Raw genomic sequence first — 18,992 nt, forward strand, 5'->3', positions numbered from 1 at the left:
TTAGTAAAAGGGTACCGTTTTCTTTTCAGAGTGGAACCAAACTTTAATGCACACTGTCTAAAAAAACAACTAAAAAGAAAAATACAAAATAAATACCATGGATGAAATACTGGATCCACTGAAGTCAATGGGACCAGGATTTCACCCCACGTTATTAATTCTATTGACTTGAATGGAGTTATACTTGATTTACAGAAGTGTAAGAGAGCAGAATTAGACCTAAATTACAGGACAGAATGGTTCACCTACCCTCTTTCTGCCTTTCCAAATTATTTTTTTCCTCATTTTGGGTGAACACGTGTTTAGATCTTAGCATGATAAAACTGCTCAGAAGGTCAGAATCATCATCACATTGTCTAGACTGTTCGAATGGTAGAGTCTTCTGGCTTTTTGTTGAGCTGTTTGGTTCAAAAGATCCTTCTTTACAGTTAAGTGAGTCAGACAAATCTTTTCTTTTCTTTTCTTGATATAAGAAATGCATTGGTCCTTCTGTCTCACTGTGCTGATTATCCTGTCTTGTTAGCCATTCAACAGATGTATTTGCATCACGTATGTTGACATGAGGTGCAGTTCCCAAATGTAATGGAGAGAATGGGCTCTTCTTTTCAGGTGAGAAATGAGAATTCGTTGTTTTGTCCCAGTGATATGCACTGACAGAAAGCAGTCCTTGATTAGTTAGGGAACTCTTCTCTTCAAGCCACCCTAAAAGATAAAATTAGTTTTCTCCACTGCAATTTTGATTACTCCTAGTAGAATCTACTGTTCTGGATAGAATATATAACCCAAGAATGTTCTTGTCCAATCCAATTGAATAGAACTCTGCAGAGTTCTTTTTTGATTTTTTTTTCTTCCTTCCTTAGATTGTTAGAATCCACTGCTGGCATGTTTGAACTGATATGTTATTCCCACATCAGAAATTCCAAAGTTGAGAAAACAGAAAGCTCCAAAGCCGTTATATCAACTCCGAAGTGAAGCTATACACAATTAACTTATAGATGGTGATAGATTTAATGCAACCTAGCATGATGGTTCTATCACCAATGCAGTCTACCGTAGTGTCACTGACATTTTGAGAACCTGTTTGACTTTCCCTTTCAACCTTACATGAAAGAATGTAAAAGACGATTCTGTGATCAGAAATTAATAAAACACTAAATAAGCACAAGGTTAGTCTGCCCAGAGTAGTGGCTCCATATTAGAAGAAATCAAAGTTAAAGGTAAGAAAACTCTTACTTTTTACCTATGCTGGATCCACTGCTCTGGACAAAAACCATAACTCATGGAAAGGAAGCAGGGACCATAATCCTCTTCACCAAGTAAGGAAGGTTCTGGTCTCCCATGTTTAAAAAGGATGAATTCAAACTGGAGCAGGTACAGAGAAGGGCTACTAGGATGATCTGAGGAATGGAAAACTTGTCTTATGAAAGGAGACTTAAGGAGCTTGGCTTGTTTAGCCTAACTAAAAGAAGGTTGAGGGGAGATATGATTGCTCTCTATAAATATATCAGAGGGATAAATACAGGAGAGGGAGAGGAATTATTTCAGCTCAGCACCAATGTGGACACAAGAACAAATGGGTATAAACTGGCCACCAGGAAGTTTAGACTTGAAATTAGATGAAGGTTTCTAACCATCAGAGGAGTGAAGTTTTGAAATAGCCTTCCAAGGGAAGCAGTGGGGGCAAAAGATCTATCTGGCTTTAAGATTCTACTCAATAAGTTTATGGAGGAGATGGTATGATGGGATAATGTGATTTTGGTAATTAATTGATCTTTAAATATTCAGGGTAAATAGGCCTAATCCCCTGAGATGGGATATTAGATGGATGGGATCTGAGTTACCCAAGAAAGAATTTTCTATAGTATCTGGCTGGTGAATCTTGCCCATATGATCGCCATATTTGGGGTCGGGAAGGAATTTTCCTCCAGGGCAGATTGGAAGAGGCCCTGGAGGTTTTTCGCCTTCCTCTGTAGCATGGGGCACAGGTCACTTGAGGGAGGATTCTATGCTCCTTGAAGTCTTTAAACCACGATTTGAGGACTTCAATAGCTCAGACATAGGTGAGGTTTTTCGTAGGAGTGGGTGGGTGAGATTCTGTGGCCTGCGTTGTGCAGGAGGTTGGACTAGATGATCAGAATGGTCCCTTCTGACCTTAGTATCTATGAATCTATGAAGGTAATAAAATAGCAAACAAATGAAAAACGGGTCACTAAAACAAAAGGTCAGAGGTACCTGTGGATAAAGAATAAGGAGTGAGGGTGTGATCCACAAAGATACTTAGAAATCCAAGTCCCATTTTTAGGCACTACTGAGATCAAGAAAACTCCCACTAGGCCGCCACCTAACCCTGTAGGTGCCCAAACTCACTAGGTGCTTTAATTAAACAATTCAATACTTAAATATTATTTGGCTACAGAAAGAGTTACTGACTCTATAGCCTAGTGGTTAGCACAATCACCTGAGAGGTGGCAGAAGGAAAGGGGACTTAAACGGGGGTGTCCCACATCCTATCCACTTGGCTAAAGATTGTAAGGGAGGTCCTGCTCCTCCTCTTCCATTTTGTTTCAGGTCCTGCATGCATCTTGGATGGCTGAATGCCTATTTTCCTACAGTTCGTGGCTTGCTAGCAGTTAGGTGCCTCCATGCAGCCTAGATTTAAGAGCCTATCTCTGAGAGAGGGGAAGGGCTTAGCACATACCTCTGCTCAGCGTCTCCCACTGGCTAGCTTAGGTGGCTCCTTGCCTTGTGTGCTGGCTTAGTGGACTGCAATCTATGGTGCCTCTCTCTCTTAATTCATTGTATAGGGACCTTAGGCACCTAACTCAGGCTTTAGGGATTCTGGTGTTCCTGTGATTTTTCTAGGATCCTTCTCCACAAAGGTGTTTAGGTTCCTAACTTCCACTGATTTGGTATTAGCATTAGAACTATGCTCTATTAGAAGGACTTTCCCTCTCACTTATGTTCTCTTCTCCTAATTTTTTCCTACTTTCTTCTGTTACTGATCCTTTACTAGCAGGATTACTGCAAAAAGGATGGACCAGAGACACTTGTAGGCTGATGATATGAACTGCTAGACCACTTTGATGCACTATTTATGGGCCTACCAGCAGTGTTCCTCAAAAGATAGCACACTGGGCTAGGTTGAACTTCTGTACACACAGAAGGACCCTGGGGGAGAGAACCAGGCTTAACTATTCAGGTTTGAGTGAGAGGGAACAACTGATGGATTGTTGAGGGAAATGGTGCTCAACCTGGGTCCCCAATCCTGCAGTCTCCTGAGCAGACTGGTAGTACAAGTTGGGCTTGCAAAGGGTGTTAAACCTCTCTCCTGGGGACTGGGGACCAAATAAGCTAGAAACTGTGGGTAGTGGAGAGGATCCAGAAAACCATTTCCTGCTCTTGTAAAGAGGATGAGGAAAATTGTGAAATGGGATCAGCACCGATGATGAGAGTCTTTTGGGGCTACAGGACCATAGAAACCAGTTACTGTGACTCATGACACCTTCTTAGCCTCTCCTACTGACTGTATTTCCATGCTATAAGGCTCCACAAGGTGCAGCAGTCTGGCTATGCCTTGCTAAAAAGTTCTGCAGCTCTGGATTAATAAGGACCCAGATCACTGCTGCTGTCAATGGGAGGAAGGAGTGGGCTCTTCCAAGTCCGACTGCAAGCTGCTCTCACCAATGTTGGCAAAGAGGTGCTGGGGAGAGTGCGGAGCAGGAGGAATCCCTTCCCAGTAGTCCTTCCTTCATGAGTGAATGATTTAGTAGGAAGGAGATGGGGCAGTTCAAACTTGAATCTGTTCTCCAAAAAGAGCTCCAGCTGGTGAGAGGAGACAGCAAGGTGGGTGCTACTAAGCTGCTGCTTCACATGATGCTAGACAGGGGAAGCCAGTGGAAGTAGTTCTTTCGTCTACCCAAAGCTGCTGTTGTAACAGGAGCATTCGGTAAAACTGCTGCTAAAGGAATCCTCAGCAAGCTCCACACTCCATATAAGAGAATCTTTGCTGCAAGATGCTGGCATTTCAAGAAGCCAAACAGAGACTAAAGAACCCAGGCTTATAGAGAGAGTAGAAAAGGAACTGCTGCTGTTCCAGCAGAGGTACAGAAATACTGGGGATAACATGGTCAGTTCAGCACACACATAAACTAGGGAAACTATCAACCTAAGGGAAAAAAAAATCCTGTGAGATTCCTGACCTCCCATTTCCTATCAACTGTATTGGGCAACAATACCCATAAGCTATGACTTTTATACAGAACAGTGAGTGCTGTGTAGGAGAACACAAGAATGATCTAGAATGGATTCTATTGTACCTGTTACATGTTCTAGTTGAAGGGACATTGTAAGATTATGAATGCATGAGAAATATAATATACTGTACTACCTATTCAGTACAAGCATATGACAGCTTCATACTAAAAATCCCCATAATGATAAACTGTGTGTGAAATAGCAAGGAATTTGACTATGAATGGGGGTAACTGTGCTTAATGCAAGTGTTTGTAATATAAGAAAATAAAAATGATGTGATTTGATGCATTTTAGAGCTGCAATTTCCCAAAATTATAACCTTTTGTATTACTTCTATATATTCATGTTAACAATACTGTAGCTAAATGCACTGCAATATGTTCTGTCTCTACAGAGCTGCCACAGTTAGGTGGTAGTGTTCTTCCATGTGAGTTGCACGCAAATAGCCTTGCAAATCTGCATAGTGAATGAATCCATGCATAATATTGTATACTGATGAATCTTCACTATAATAGAAGCTGAGTTAACTACAACAGGTCCTGTGCCACTGGCCTATCCTAGAAGAAGCTTGAACGATATAAGAGTCTGCTACATCAACATATTCACTATTATGGTGATATTAATTAATAATAGTAATTAATAATACTTTGAAATTATTATATTCCTTTCAAAAGTTCTCCTGCCAGGTATTTTATTAGAAACATTAAGGGCCTGAAGTGGCTAATTTGTGCTTGCAACTACCGTAATTTGCATATGCAATCATGGTAACCACAAACTAAGTATGCAACTGCACACATACTTTTATCCACGCAACTGACAATCTTAGCTTTTTGTAAATCAGACTTTAGAGTAATAGTGCTGACTAATTTATGCGTTTCCGAGTTCTTTTCTTTTTGAGAATGAGAATTTTTCTGATTCCTTTCTTTAGTTGGTGCTATGCTAGTATCCATCACTGAACTGCATGACGGATCTTCCGTTAAAAAAGATCTCCTTGCCATTCTTGTCATTGAACTTTTCTATCAAAAACAAATATACTTACTTTCTAACTGAAATTGTGTAATTTGTGAGAATACTTCCTCTTCAGTAGAAAACAGGCTATTTGCACTACCCAAATCAGTGCTTAGTTGCTCCAAAGAATCTGGTAATACCAGATTTAGTCCTGAATGAATCCACCAGTCTGATTTTAATGGGCTAAACACTGGAGCTTCCACATGGATGGACAACATCTTTTTCAGTTCTGTAACTGTATGATGTTGAAATGTAGGTTCAACAGTCTGATTCTCTATAAAAGACAAGACAAAAACTAGTATAAAGTATTAATGGACTAGAAACTTGAGAAAAGAACATTTTTGACAGCAAAATCACAAAAAAATATTCATGACTTATGTATATCCCTTGGTATATCTTTCCATTACTAATTCAGTATCATCACTTGCCTGAACAGCAAAGAAAGAAACACTTACATAGCTCAGTAAGATGTAAATTTTTTCACCTTGTTTTGTGTGTTCAGTTCCCCAGCTGTAATTATATCTCTAGTCTGTTGATATAAACCTGCATTACCCGGATTACAAATGATCTGAGATTTATTCATTATCTATGAGTTTACCTTCCATGCTTGCAAGCATCTATTATAATGATTATCTGAAAACTCTAAATAGTAAATAGACTATTTTACAAATGAGGATGTAACTCACTTATCTCACAGAAGTCTTTTGGTGTTGTTTCTTAACACTAACCGTTGGGGTCAGAAATAATTTATGACTTATTTGTTTTTGGTTCCATGTTCCACTTCCTAATGTGTGTGTTTGGCACTGGAAACTTATCACTTAGTTCTCCATGAATATGATTCCACTAAGGAATTTATTAGTATGGATTTTTAAAAATTATTTGAGGATAAGAACATACTCTATAATAAAAATTAATATTTCAACAGAGCTTGTTAAAAGCTTTGTTACTGAATTTTAGAAATTACTATACCCAGTAAAATAATTATCAGGAGGTGAACTGAAGATTTCCAAACTGGGGGGAAAGCTGTCATTATATACAAACTACCACCGTGGAAAGATAAACTAGTTATCTGCCTTACAAGAAGATTTATATAAAGGAAAAAATAAAACATCCCGCTTTAGATGAATTGGGATATATTTTTATTGTGCAAACAGGAGTTGTATTCACACATTCCTTGCATTCTACATTCATTTTATCGACATTGAAAATGTATCATCAGATATCTGCATTGTATTTCTTCAAGCACTTCCCAGATTAATTTCTATGTTGTTGTAATATTTCACATACAGCTCTTCTATATCAATTCAGTATATCGGAATTCATGCTTCCTTACCTTCAAGCAAAAGAGAGTTCACAGCATTTTGGTATTTCTCTGACTGCCACACCAGGCACTCTAAGTACTCCTTAGTCGACTCTGTAAGCAGAATACTAAAACAAAGAAACAAAAAAGGAGACACGTGGTAAGCTAAATCATAGCTTTAGATTTGCAAACCAACTTTCTTCCGGTAATACATTTAGAGAAAGTAATTTTGCAAAATTATTTACTTTCTCTCCAATCTTCTACTTTCTCTTATTGAGTCATTTGGGAAAATCTTTCCTCCTCATCTGTGGGTGCAGTGGGCTCTCTGGCTGCAGGACCAATGTGGTTCCACTCCTCAAAGAGGGGGAAAGAGTAGGGGTATATATACCCCTTGAATGGCCTGGAGGCAAGCAAGGGGAAGCTAGTGTGGATCACAGTGGTAGGGAGGGAGACTAGAAGTACCCTGTCAAGAGGATGCTTTAGTCCTTCCACGTCTGTGCACGGAGGATATTAAGACTGTGAAGGCTACTCTAGCAAATATAATAGAGAAGCAGCCATGAAACAGTCCTGCTGATACTTCTGTCACCACATGGATATCCCCAGTACTCGGCCAAGGTACTCACTGGGTGCTTCTCTGCTGAGGACTTTGGAGGATTCACTGCCATATAGGTATGAATCCTCACCTTCCCCAAGGAGGAAGCTGGATCTTCAGGATATTAAGCCTCCTTACAGGAGGACAGCCTTAAAGCAACTCTCTTGGTTTTTTCAAGCTCCATGCACTGAGACCATGCACAGGGTGTATTCCCTGGAGTAATGTTTCTCTCCAAGGCAAAGTACACAATGGACAAAACCATCGGCAATGAACATCTCACAGAATGAGGCCATAAATTAACAAAATCCAATGGAGCTAGTTTTGCACTAATTTGGAGGAGGTTGTACCAGTTGTATTCTCATTAAACTTTTACTTACCTGTTACCAACAGGAGAAATAGGTTCTGCCTGAAGTCCTGCATGAAGTGAATTCACATGTGATCTTTGTGGTCTGCATGGTGGAGTTAGCGGTATTTCTACTTCATATTGAGGATATAAAGCATAACTAACTGGGAATTGCAGAAAAATGACATCACATTTCACAAAAAAGTGAAAAATGTAAATATTTATGTATAACTGACACCAGTTACATTTTGTGTTTCAAAATTATTATGAAGATTTTATGTTTTATCACTTGAGCAATAAAGAGCAAATTGTGGTACTTTAATATCTAGACAATGGGGTAATAGTAATGCATAAGTCACACTTTTTTACTGCTTTTCTATGTGATTCTGGGAATCTCTGCACACCTAGCCAACCATTCAGAATTTAAAATCACCAGCTATTATTTTGGGGCATTTTTTAAAATTAAATGTTGATCAGCTGTGGCTCAGTTATGTAGCTCTTACATAGATGGAATGGCTCTTTCAGATTATATTTGTGATGGTTCTAATATCACTCACATTGACAGTGAAACCAGCAAGTCTGCAACTCAGATACCTCAAACTCTGAGGGAGTCAATTATTGTTTCATATGCAAATAAAATTCAGTGCTATTTACAGTCCTAGTCTTGTAAATGTCACAGAAGACTACCACTGAAATCAATTTCAATTGACGTTCCATATGCAGAGCACTTGCAAGATCAGACCCTATATTTTTAACCAGCTATGCAAACAAGATTGGGGAGTCAAAGCAATCTCTTGTAGGTCACATTTACTGCCCTATTTTTTACAGTAAAATGAATTTCAGACGTACTTATTGATTTTTCTAGCTTACAAGGAACTTGTTTTTTTTCTTTATTTTTTTAACTAATTTTTTTTACTAAGCTAGTTACAAACAAAGCTAGCCAAGTGCAAGCGGTAAGGATGTTCCATGCAGTTCTGTCTTGCAGTCACAGGTGGTAAAAACCTGAAGAACGACTGGCCTCACTCTGCCCTTTATGTACTCAGGAGGGGTGAGAGGCTAGGGTGCGAACTCATTCTGGGCACAAGTGCATCCCACCTGACATCTCTGGCCATAGAGTCTGATCTCAGATGCACAGGATATGTGTGCATCAAATAATTGAATACATATGGATAATCAAAGAATAATAGTTCTTAAAAACCACCACTGGATTTGCTTATATAGCACTTCCTACCTGTCTCACTGCATTCCAGTGGATTTCTGTTTTGATTGAAACAAACCTCTTCCATTGTGGGACAGTATTTTGAAATTTCTATTTCATTTGTAATATTTGCAGTAAGATCTGAAAAGAGATAAAAAAGTGCCACAAATGATAACCATTTTATTTCCTTTTTTCCTCAAAGCTGTTTCTTGAACAATGTTTTGTTTCTGTTTTTATTCATCCCCCATTATAATTTTGAATTTATCAATACAAAGTAGTGCAGTTACCATCAGTTACCATGCAAACAGCAGAAGGTGTTCATAAGACCATAACAATTGCCATATGTGATCAGGCCAGTGGTCCATCTAGTCCCATATCCTGTCTCTCACAGTGATTAGTACCAGCTGCTTCAGAGGAATATGTAAGAAACCATGTATTAGCTAGATATGAAATAACCTGTCCTTTGGGAAAGTTTCCTCCTAACTTATGGAACACCACTCCTATGGGTCGCTTGTCAGCAGCTGGGATCAAACAGACGACCTCTAGACATAAAAGCATGAGCCTCTACTGCCTGAGCTAAAAAAAACCCCTTTTTTAATTCTCTCATTTGCCAAAATGAATTAAATAGTCATTTTTTTCTGGCCAAGTTGAGACTTCAGCCACAGTCTACATGGCTGCACAGGTAAGTTACTGCCACAAGCACTGATTTAAGAACTGAGCAGTGTCACTGAAGATGTAACACTAATCCTGCAAAGCCAGAGGGTTTCTGATGCTTCCAAAACTCTTCTTTTTTAATATTTACTATTTGACTTTGAATATTCTTGTTATCCATATAAATATCTAATCCTTTTTGGAAACTTGCTAAGATCTTGGCCTAAATTATACCCCATGACAATAAGTATCACAGGTTAACTGTATTTTGTGTGAAAAATGATTTATTTTATCAGCTTTGTATGTCACTTTTCAATTTCACTGAATGTCTGTTTGTTCTTTTATTTAGAGAAAAAAGCTAATGCTTTAAAATGTCAATCCAAATTCTAGACAGATGTTGTTGATTCCTGGTAAAGGACTTCTTTGAGAGAGAAAGAGAGAGAGAGAGAGTTCCCTCCCTGTCCTGCCCTAGCTTCCCAGGGCTGAAAATAGATGTACTGACCTACCATATCAGAGCAGATACATATCATCCCATCCAGGGATGTATGAAAAGCTGCTCTGCTTTGGATACAAGAGGAAGGATATAAGATGTGCAGTGGGAATCCTGGGAAACAGCAGGTTCATGAAAGAGTTTACCTTGGTCTGTGTTTAAATTATTAATCATGTTATTCAGTTCATGGTAAACATTTGATAGACATATGGGAAGAATATTGGTCTTTGGCAGGGTTGTAGTGTTTTTATCTGAGCCACTAGAAGCCTCAGAAATACAAACATTGTAGAAGGGTATTTTACTAATTTTTGTTTTTCACTTAGATGTGTTCTGATGCTAATCTCAGGCTTTCCATAAGGTTTTGAAGGAAAACTCTAATATGCATGCTAAGTAATAACAACAATTCTTAGCACTCATGAAGTGTACAATTGAGATTACATTTTAACATGCATTGACAAAAGTTTGCTATATACATTTGTACTGTGAAAGTGCTGCCATCACTATTTATTATTTTGTTTCTCTGGTCTAATGCTTTAGATGTTGATTTTTCTTTTACTCCTTTGTATGTACAATTGTGAAAATTACAATTAGTTTACAAACATAGAAAATCCGATGTTTATAATAATAAGTTTATTTGTGTTTGGTAGATTCTACAATGCACTATTACATACAAAATATTGCATAAAAAGAATGTTGTTTAGGTTGCAAAGTCAAGGACTGAAAAGTTAGGAAATTCCAGATTTATGGTTGCTTGTACAGTTCTTTTTCATTTTTGTGGGTTATTTCTTAGAGTTATTTTTTAAAGGAAAAAGATGAAAAAATAATTCTATTACGTACAACTGAGGCATCCCCATGTCACGAGCAGGGTTTGACTCCTGGACCTTCAGCCCTGTAACACAAGCTACTACCACTGGAGCAAAAGGACTAAGGCCTAACTAGGTTAGTTGGCAGCAGGAGAAAGCTGTTAACCAAGAAAGTGATGGACCACTGGGTTCTGTGGATAGTGGTAGGGGGAACCCAGCTGGCTCTTTCTCTCCATGGTGTGAGATTAGGATGTCTGATCCCATACGGTATTCTTGGAAGATGAGGAGAAAATGGATCACTGGTCAAGTGCTGGGGGTTGCTCTGGGAGAAGCTGGCCTAGCTCTCTTTCCTGCCAATCAAGAGGTGGTGGGTTTCTGCCCCATGCAGCACATACAGCACTGGGGTCATGGACCAGGTCCAGAGGATATGGAACCCCGTCCATCTCTTACTTCCCCTCCATCACTACAGTTGCTTTGGTATTCACAATATAGTATCATCTGCCACTACTACTTTGGCAGCCTACAGAATATTTGTATTTTTAGTGATTATTTGGCAGGCTGCCAAAAATTTCCTGAGGCACAAAAGAGAAAATAAGGATTTTTAAAAGTTTAATAGAAAAATGCAAATGGAGTTTCATGGGATAAAGAAAAGGCACTTCAGCAGGGGAATAACTATCAGGCTACTGAATATCAAAGATCTGCTGCTAACAATGGAGGTGGGAGAACTTCTCAAAGAAAAGGTCATAAGAATATTTTGAAATAGAGATGGTAGTCAAAGTAAATACAGAGGCTGTTACCAACTCCCCCTGTGATATTGTGGACAATTTATATGGAGTGACTGTACTGCATGAATTATTGTAAACTACTCTGGGATGTCTAAAAAATTCATCTTAGCTTGGCTAACCTATTCAGTTATTGTCATTAGAATCACTCTTCCACCTCAATAACAATATCTCCTTCTGAAATAACATGGGCCTGAATTGAGGTGTACAGTATGTAAGAGATCACTTCCTTTTGGCTGCTTACAAGAAACTTTAATACTTTGAAATTTGATATGCCAAACCTGATCCATAATTTCATACACAAAATGGGCCTTATTCTCATCTGATTTGTACTAGTCTGAATCAGTAGTAATGGAAGTGAAGATAATGGAGTTAAAAAGATAATGGTGTGAAATCTGTGCAAATGAGAGGAGAATCGGGCTCAGCGTATCAAGAAAATAATTCTCACCTTTGATTTGCTTTTCACTCCTGCTTTCATCTGCTATAATTTCTGGTGCTAATTTTAATAACTCTTTCAGTTCCAAGCACGATGGAATCTCAACTTTCCGTCTGAAATTTATTGTCTTGTTGGATTCTAACTCAACAGGCAGCATTAATGACTGAAAAAATAATAAATAGAGTATACTGAGATAGGTAAGTTTTAAATTTGTGATTTTTTGCTTTTACTATTTAATTTTGATTTTTTTTAGTTTTAAATAGGTTGCAGAAATTTAGACTAAGACTGGCTTAAGAGTAGAAAGAAGGCTCAATTCATGGGAAAAAGAAATCAAACTAAAATAAGTTACTTTTATTCACAGAAAAAAAAGTCCAAGTCAAGTGCGGTACTGGTGTAAAAATAACTGGAGGAACTGATTAATGCTACAGGCAGTGCTGACATGATGCCTGCTCTTGGTGGTATGGTGTCAGAGAGGGACTATACCCTCACTCTCCCTTTGCACCATGGTTTGGCTATGCTGAAAAAGCACCAGATATAAATACTTGAATTAGGTTTAATTAGTCCTGCTATTCAGCATGCTCCCTGACTACTTTCTTCACTCCTTCAGTGATGCATCTACTCTGCCCTCCCCAGTGCCATTCTGCCTCTGCAGAGACATAATGTGCCTTGAAGTGTAAGAAATATTATTTTTAAAATGTTGCGAAACTGAGCATAATAGTAAAAAAGACACTTACCTGAACCTTCTCTTCCCCCTCCACCCACCCATCCAAGACATACACACAGAGGCTAGATCCTTCTCCACTTGGTTTCCACTTTTGATCTGATGTCACCAATCTAGCATGTGCTGATGCATCTGACCATAGCAGAAATAGACACCAAAAGTGGAGCTTCCCATCACAGGCCTCCAAGAAAACAAAACCAAAAAACCTGATTTAAACTAATACTCTTTTTTAAAAATCTTGGCTAATGGAGGCATTTGGCACATTTTGCAAAAATTAAGGGAATTCTATTTAAGTGACTTACAAGTCACTTTTAAGTCAGAAGACAATTACGTATATTGATAAGTGTATTAGGCAAGCAGTCACTAAAATCACTGTGATTAAACTTATTTATAATACCTCCTCATCCTTTAAAGACATTCGACAAAAAATTTCCTTAGTTACATGTAGTTCTTTTTCATTTTTGTGTGTCTCTGAGTTGCTTTGGAAAGTCAAACATTCCCTATAAAAGATCAGCAAAATAGCACAAGTGACTTCTCTTTAATTTGTTGTTTTATATTCATGATGCAAAGTTTTAATAGTAACCTTGATGACAATACATGTCAGAAAAATGATTAAAAACCTACAATTTTCTAGGAAAACAATTCTAAGGCATGCTGTAATAATTTGAACATTAAACTGACATGATACCTGTTCATCGTACTTTCCAAGAATTGCTACTTTTAGGATAGACCAGTTTCAGAATTAATCATTGTCAAAACATTCAAACTCCCCAGTCATTTGAAATTGCTTTACATTGCAAGATTGTAGAATCTCATTTTCTTACCAAATACGTTTTTCTGATATATGAAGAGCTTTTATGGTTTTGTACAAATCAAAATTTCTTGAATCCTTCAGTTTTTATAAACTTTAACTTTTCTTTCTGTGAATCACTGTGTATGTATTAATGCAATGAAATAAGACAAAGTCTGTTTAATATTAAATAAAATTAAAATCTAAAAATGTTCTTCAAAGGTGAACTGATAGGCTCTTAAATACAAAAGAAATAAAAAGGAAGAATTAGATTAACACTTGCTCTGTGAAGGAGTGCAGGAAGAAGGAGAGAGTGCATAGAGTCACTTCCCAGTGCCTTGTCCCCCAAGTTTTTAAAGGCTTTATGATTGTGAAATGCACTATTGTTCAGGGAGTACACTTCCTCACCAACTCTGGGGCACCACTACCTCCCAGAAATAATAATTTTGATTTAAGAGTATAAATTACTAAAGCCCAAATCCTGAGATCTTTATTTAGTTTTAATTTCAGTGGAAGTTTGCCTGAGTAAAGGATGGCTCTCCTTTGTGGATACTTCTCCCTAACTGTTCCACGGAGGAAGCATTGTTCCTCAGCTGGAGCAAGCTGCTCGGACTGCCAGCAAACTGTATGGATCAGCAGGAGGCCAGTGCCATCCACATGAAGTCTGCATGTCTTCATACCAGTTCTTGGCCTCCGGTTACCACCCTCCTCCTTTGCTTTCTACATTTTTGGCAGCATATTTCCAGTGGAGACAGTTGAAAAAGAAACTGACCTCTCACACAATCTGAGTGTCACATCTAGGAGCTCAGCCAAGGACAAGAGACAGGATGATGCTGAAAACTCCTCCCAGTCAGCATTGGAGGGAGAAGGAAAAAGGAACACATATAAACACAAACACTTTAAGGGCCAGGACATCTAGTAACTGGGGCCAGGATCACTCTCTCCAGCTGTTGGGGATGAATTCCTCCCCAGAGGAAGAACCTCTATTTTATTTATGGAGGGGTTTTTATTAATCCTTACTTCTCAGAGCATCATTTAAAAAACAAACAGCAGAAATGTCATACTATATTTTACCAAATGTATGTTTCATATAGTCAGTGTGAACCAGTATAAATGGATCTGCTTATATAATAAGATTAGTAAATGTTATGAATCAGACATGAATTATGGTGGCTATTGGATTACATTCCATACAAATGAAAGATGAATTGTAACTAAACTGCACATACTTTTAGAGATTGTACTCTCAGATATAAATACAGGTGTCCTTAACTGTATAAAATAAAATACTATAGCTGATTGTACAATATACGTATTAGTATGGTATACATATACTTATATGTATATATTGGTGGTATACTATTACTATAAGATGCTGAAAATCCAGCAATTCAGTACACAATTGGAAAGATTTTATAAAGACTGAGGGCCCAATATATGCACCTTAAGATATGCATATTATTATATTATCTAGAACTAAAAAAAAGGATTGAATTCCTCTTGCCCAACAGAGATGTGTGTGTGTCATGAATAAGGCGGCGATTTAGTCATGGAGGTCCTGGATTCTGGCAGACGCATGAGGCAGGGGAGACTCTCACAGCTGGGAGCTGCCAGTGGAGGGGGACCCTGGAGCTCGGAGCCCCCACGGGTGGTGGGGGCCCCTGGAGCTCTCAGCCTACCTGCAGCTGCCGAGGCTTCTCATTTTATCATGGATATTTTTAGTAAAAGTCAGGGTCAGGTCACAGGCTTCCATGAATTTTTCATTATTGCCTGTGACCTGTCTGTGACTTTTACTGATGTAAGCAGAGTCAGAATGAGCTCTACCTTGACCTCTGGTAGTGAGCTGTGGAAAAGGACTTCAGGGGCTGATCTCGTTTGCATGAGCACACCCACCCTGCCTAGCATGATGGACTGCTTGCCCAAATGGTCACTTTGGCTGCTGTGGGATCCCCAGTCTCTTTGTTATTGGAGCAGGAGTAATAAAGGGTTGTTATCCTGGTTATGTGACTCAAGGACAGTAGAACTGTACTTGGCATTTGATGACAGAGGGACTCGCCCTCAACTAAGTAGCACTGACTAGGCAAGGGACATGGGTTCCAAAACTCAGTGAATTGAGAGAGGTTGGGGATAGGGATCTGTACTTGATAGTGTGGGTGCCCTCTGAGGGCCTTGAACAGTGCTTTGACCCCTCTGCTCTCCACTGTGTAATAATAGAGCTAATTTTGACTCTATTAGGAGTCTTGTTCCATGCTGCAGAGCTGAAATCACTGATATCTAGGTCTAAGCATTAGACCTACCTTGAGCTAGTGGTGCACCAGCACTGAGGCTCCCCTACTAAAATCATTGAGAGCTGAAGTTACTAAGAGCTGAGCTCACTGAGAGTTGGGGCAGGGCTGAAGACAAGTTGGTGAGCGGCTAGCGGAGAGCCGCGTGGAGAAGATGGCAGGGTGGCTGGCGGAGAGGAGCGGCCAGCAGGACGGCTGGTGGAGAGGCGCAGCTGGCGGTGAATCCTGCAGCAGAACCCCACAGAGAGGTGTGGCAATCGGCCATCAACCTGAGCAGCAGAACACATAAGAGGCCCCCCCATACCTCCCCTCACTTCCACCCAGGCTGGGAGGTAAACTCTGCAGATGAACGTCTGAACTCTCGGGGCTACACTGACCAAGGTCAGAAACTGTGGGTGGGATGACTGTTGGGTTGCTGGACTTAAGACCCTGAGGGGAAAAGGACACTGCCAAACTTACTTGGGGGTGGGTCTTTTGCTCATGGTTTGTGTTATGAATCCTGTTTGTGATGTTTCCCCAATGTAATATCGCATTGTTTCCCTCCTTTATTAAAAGGCTTTTGCTACACTCAGACTCTGTACTTGCAAGAAGGGAAGTATTGCCTCTTAGAGGCACTCAGGGGGGTGGTATGTAATTGTCCCAGGTCACTGGGTGGGGACTCGAGCCGGTTTTGCATTGTATTAGTGAAATGGAACCCCTAGATACTGAACCCGGCCCTTGTTGCTGCCAACTCTGATGGGCAGATGGGTTACACTGAAAATATCTGTGACAAAATCTTAGCCTTAGTCATGAATACCGAATTAAAAAAAAATTAGGGACAAATTTTAAAACTTTATCTCCATTTGTATACAAGCAATTCTGTATGCACAAACTTCTGCTTGCACCGTTTTCAAGTGCTAACACATTTAAGTGAATTTTTCAGGTACTATCAGCTGTGCATACAAATAATAAATTCTAACACTTGCGCACACATAGGTGATTGGATTTGCGTAGGCAAATCCAATTTCAACAAACAGTTTGTGCATGTAAGTCTATATGCCTGCACATACAGTTAGCATTTAAAAAGGGCATGCACAAATCTGTGTGTGCACAAATGTAAGCCAGACTTAGACCCCTTTGAGAAAGTTTCACTGAATTAAAAGAGAAAACAAGGTATGTAATGATGTATCTGAAAGTACCCATATCGGAGGGCAGATTTGAACCGTGGTTGGTGACAGTCATTTGATTCATCTCTAGCTGGTTTCATTTATTCATGGTAACAAAGAGTTTTTTCTTTACTGTTATGCATAATCATAATGCCTAGTATGGCAACAGGAAATACTGATGCCATTATTTTTTCCCAATATCCATGCAGTTGCTTTCTTGAAACTGTATTCTTAAGCTCCACTGGTATAAATTCCAGAACAACTGCCATGCCACTGAAAGGAGAGAGTGATGTTTCTTGACACCACCTGCTTGAGAGGCCTTTTTCTTAAGCATTAGCTTGGTGGATATCTATGTCATAACACTACCTGCCTTTTAGGGGTTTCCCCATTGCACCTAAAGTCAGAGAGCATTCTAGCTTTTGAGTCAGCAATTGCTAGAGTCTGCAAATAGTTCCTTCATCTTCCTCCTCACTTCTTAAAAAAAATTGGCTCAAGTATTTTTTCTCTTGAACATTGTCAGAACTTGTGTAACTCACCTCCCCTACATTTTAATTCCTCTATTCTGTTGGTTTTGCTTTTTAGTACTTTATATTCTTCTATACACACACACAACCTGTTAAAAGAACATTATTTAGGATGGACCAACTTCTGTTGGTGAGGGAGACAAGCTTTGAGCCACACAGAGCAGTCCTTCAGATCTGGGAAAGGTACTCCAAGCATCACAGCTAAATCCATGTATGTGTTAACTACTTATGCTAAACAATCTGTTCCATCTTGCATTTAGGTGTGACAGTCAGAGTACCTTTCCCAGACCTGAAGAAGAGCTCTGTGTGACTCAAAACACTGTCTCTCCCACCAACAGAAGTTGGTCCAATAAAAGATTTTACCTTACCCACCTTGTCTCTGTAATATCCTGGGACTAACATGGCTACAACTACACTGCATTATTTAGTTTGCAAAGTCAAGTATTCAAAAGTTAGAAATGTGCAAACTTAATTAAGTCCCTTTGTGCATATCCATTCACAGTCTTTAATGACTATTTTTACTCATATTTTTTCTACAGTACCCCCAGCCTTGTTCAGTGCACAGAATGGATAATCCTCACTTAATAGCTATTAAACATTTTGTTTTCTTATTGTTTAATGGGTGGCCCCCGGCGTTACTGCATCCTATTCAAACCTTGCTCTGAAGACAGAATTATTCATCTCATGGGTACCTAGCCTCTGTTTGCCATAAGCTGGGAATGGGCAACAGGGGATGATGGATCACTTGATCATTTCCTGTTCTGTTCATTCCGATTGGGGCATCTGGCATTGGCCACTGTCAGAAGACAGGATACTGGGCCTGATGGACTTTTGCTCTGACCAACTATAGCCATTCTTATCTTCTTATACTGTTCATCAGAATAATGACTTAATTTTCACAACACCCTGTCAGATAAGGGGATATTATTATTATCCCCATTTTACAAACGGGAACTGAGGCATCGAGGGCCAATGGGAATGCGGTGCTTAGGTGCTTTTGAAAATCCCAATAGGTACCAGTCTGCATCTTTAGGCACACAAATACACTTAAAAATCTGTCCCAAAGAGGTTTAAGGTCAAAAGAATCTACTACATTGGATGCCCAATCTGAGATGCCTAGGACGTGACTTTTCAGATTACTTATATAGCACTTTATATGCTCAAAGCACAATTCCCATTGACTTCAGTTCCAGCTGTAAATGCTCAGCACTTCTGTAAATCAGACCCCTGGGTCTCAAGTTGAGCACAAAGAAAATGAGGAACATACAGCTAGTGACTGTTTTTGAAAAGTTTGGCTTAAAAGACTTGCCCAGCATTACATAGGAACTCTTTGGCAGAGACCGGGATAGAATCAAGGTCTCTAGGGCAGCATTCAACTGACTTAACCACAAGACCATCCTTTTTCCTCCTGCAGTCTCCTGCCTCATTCACTACATACCTTCCAACTTCTGCAACAAAAGGCTGGGTTCCTGCAAACAACATTCTCTTTCATTACACAACCCTGATTTATTGCCAGAGCATGTGCACTGAATGAGGCAGAGGTCCTACAGAAAAAGATTGTACAATAATGCATCTGCAAAGGGGGGTTGAATTACAGTTGCACAAGCTACCTTAATTCTGGCATTTCCTAACCTTTGAGTGCTTGCCTTTGTAATCTTAATAATGATTTT

At 39.3% G+C, this 18,992-nt stretch overlaps 1 protein-coding gene across 1 annotated transcript in view; it reads right to left on the reverse strand.

The window, feature by feature from the left end:
• SHOC1 (shortage in chiasmata 1) overlaps positions 1 to 18,992 on the reverse strand; it is a 129,302-nt gene that overhangs the window by 55,459 nt on the left and 54,851 nt on the right. Inside the window, exons 7-13 of the mRNA XM_043514997.1 lie at positions 12,976 to 13,078; positions 11,870 to 12,020; positions 8,729 to 8,836; positions 7,532 to 7,661; positions 6,596 to 6,690; positions 5,294 to 5,536; positions 250 to 702 (exon numbers count right to left, since the gene is read on the reverse strand). Of these exons, the coding sequence (XP_043370932.1) occupies positions 250 to 702; positions 5,294 to 5,536; positions 6,596 to 6,690; positions 7,532 to 7,661; positions 8,729 to 8,836; positions 11,870 to 12,020; positions 12,976 to 13,078 (1,283 nt within the window). The remainder of the gene's footprint in view (positions 1 to 249; positions 703 to 5,293; positions 5,537 to 6,595; positions 6,691 to 7,531; positions 7,662 to 8,728; positions 8,837 to 11,869; positions 12,021 to 12,975; positions 13,079 to 18,992) is intronic.

This window comes from Dermochelys coriacea, chromosome 5 (assembly GCF_009764565.3).
Source record: "Dermochelys coriacea isolate rDerCor1 chromosome 5, rDerCor1.pri.v4, whole genome shotgun sequence".
Taxonomy (NCBI): Eukaryota; Metazoa; Chordata; order Testudines; family Dermochelyidae; genus Dermochelys; species Dermochelys coriacea.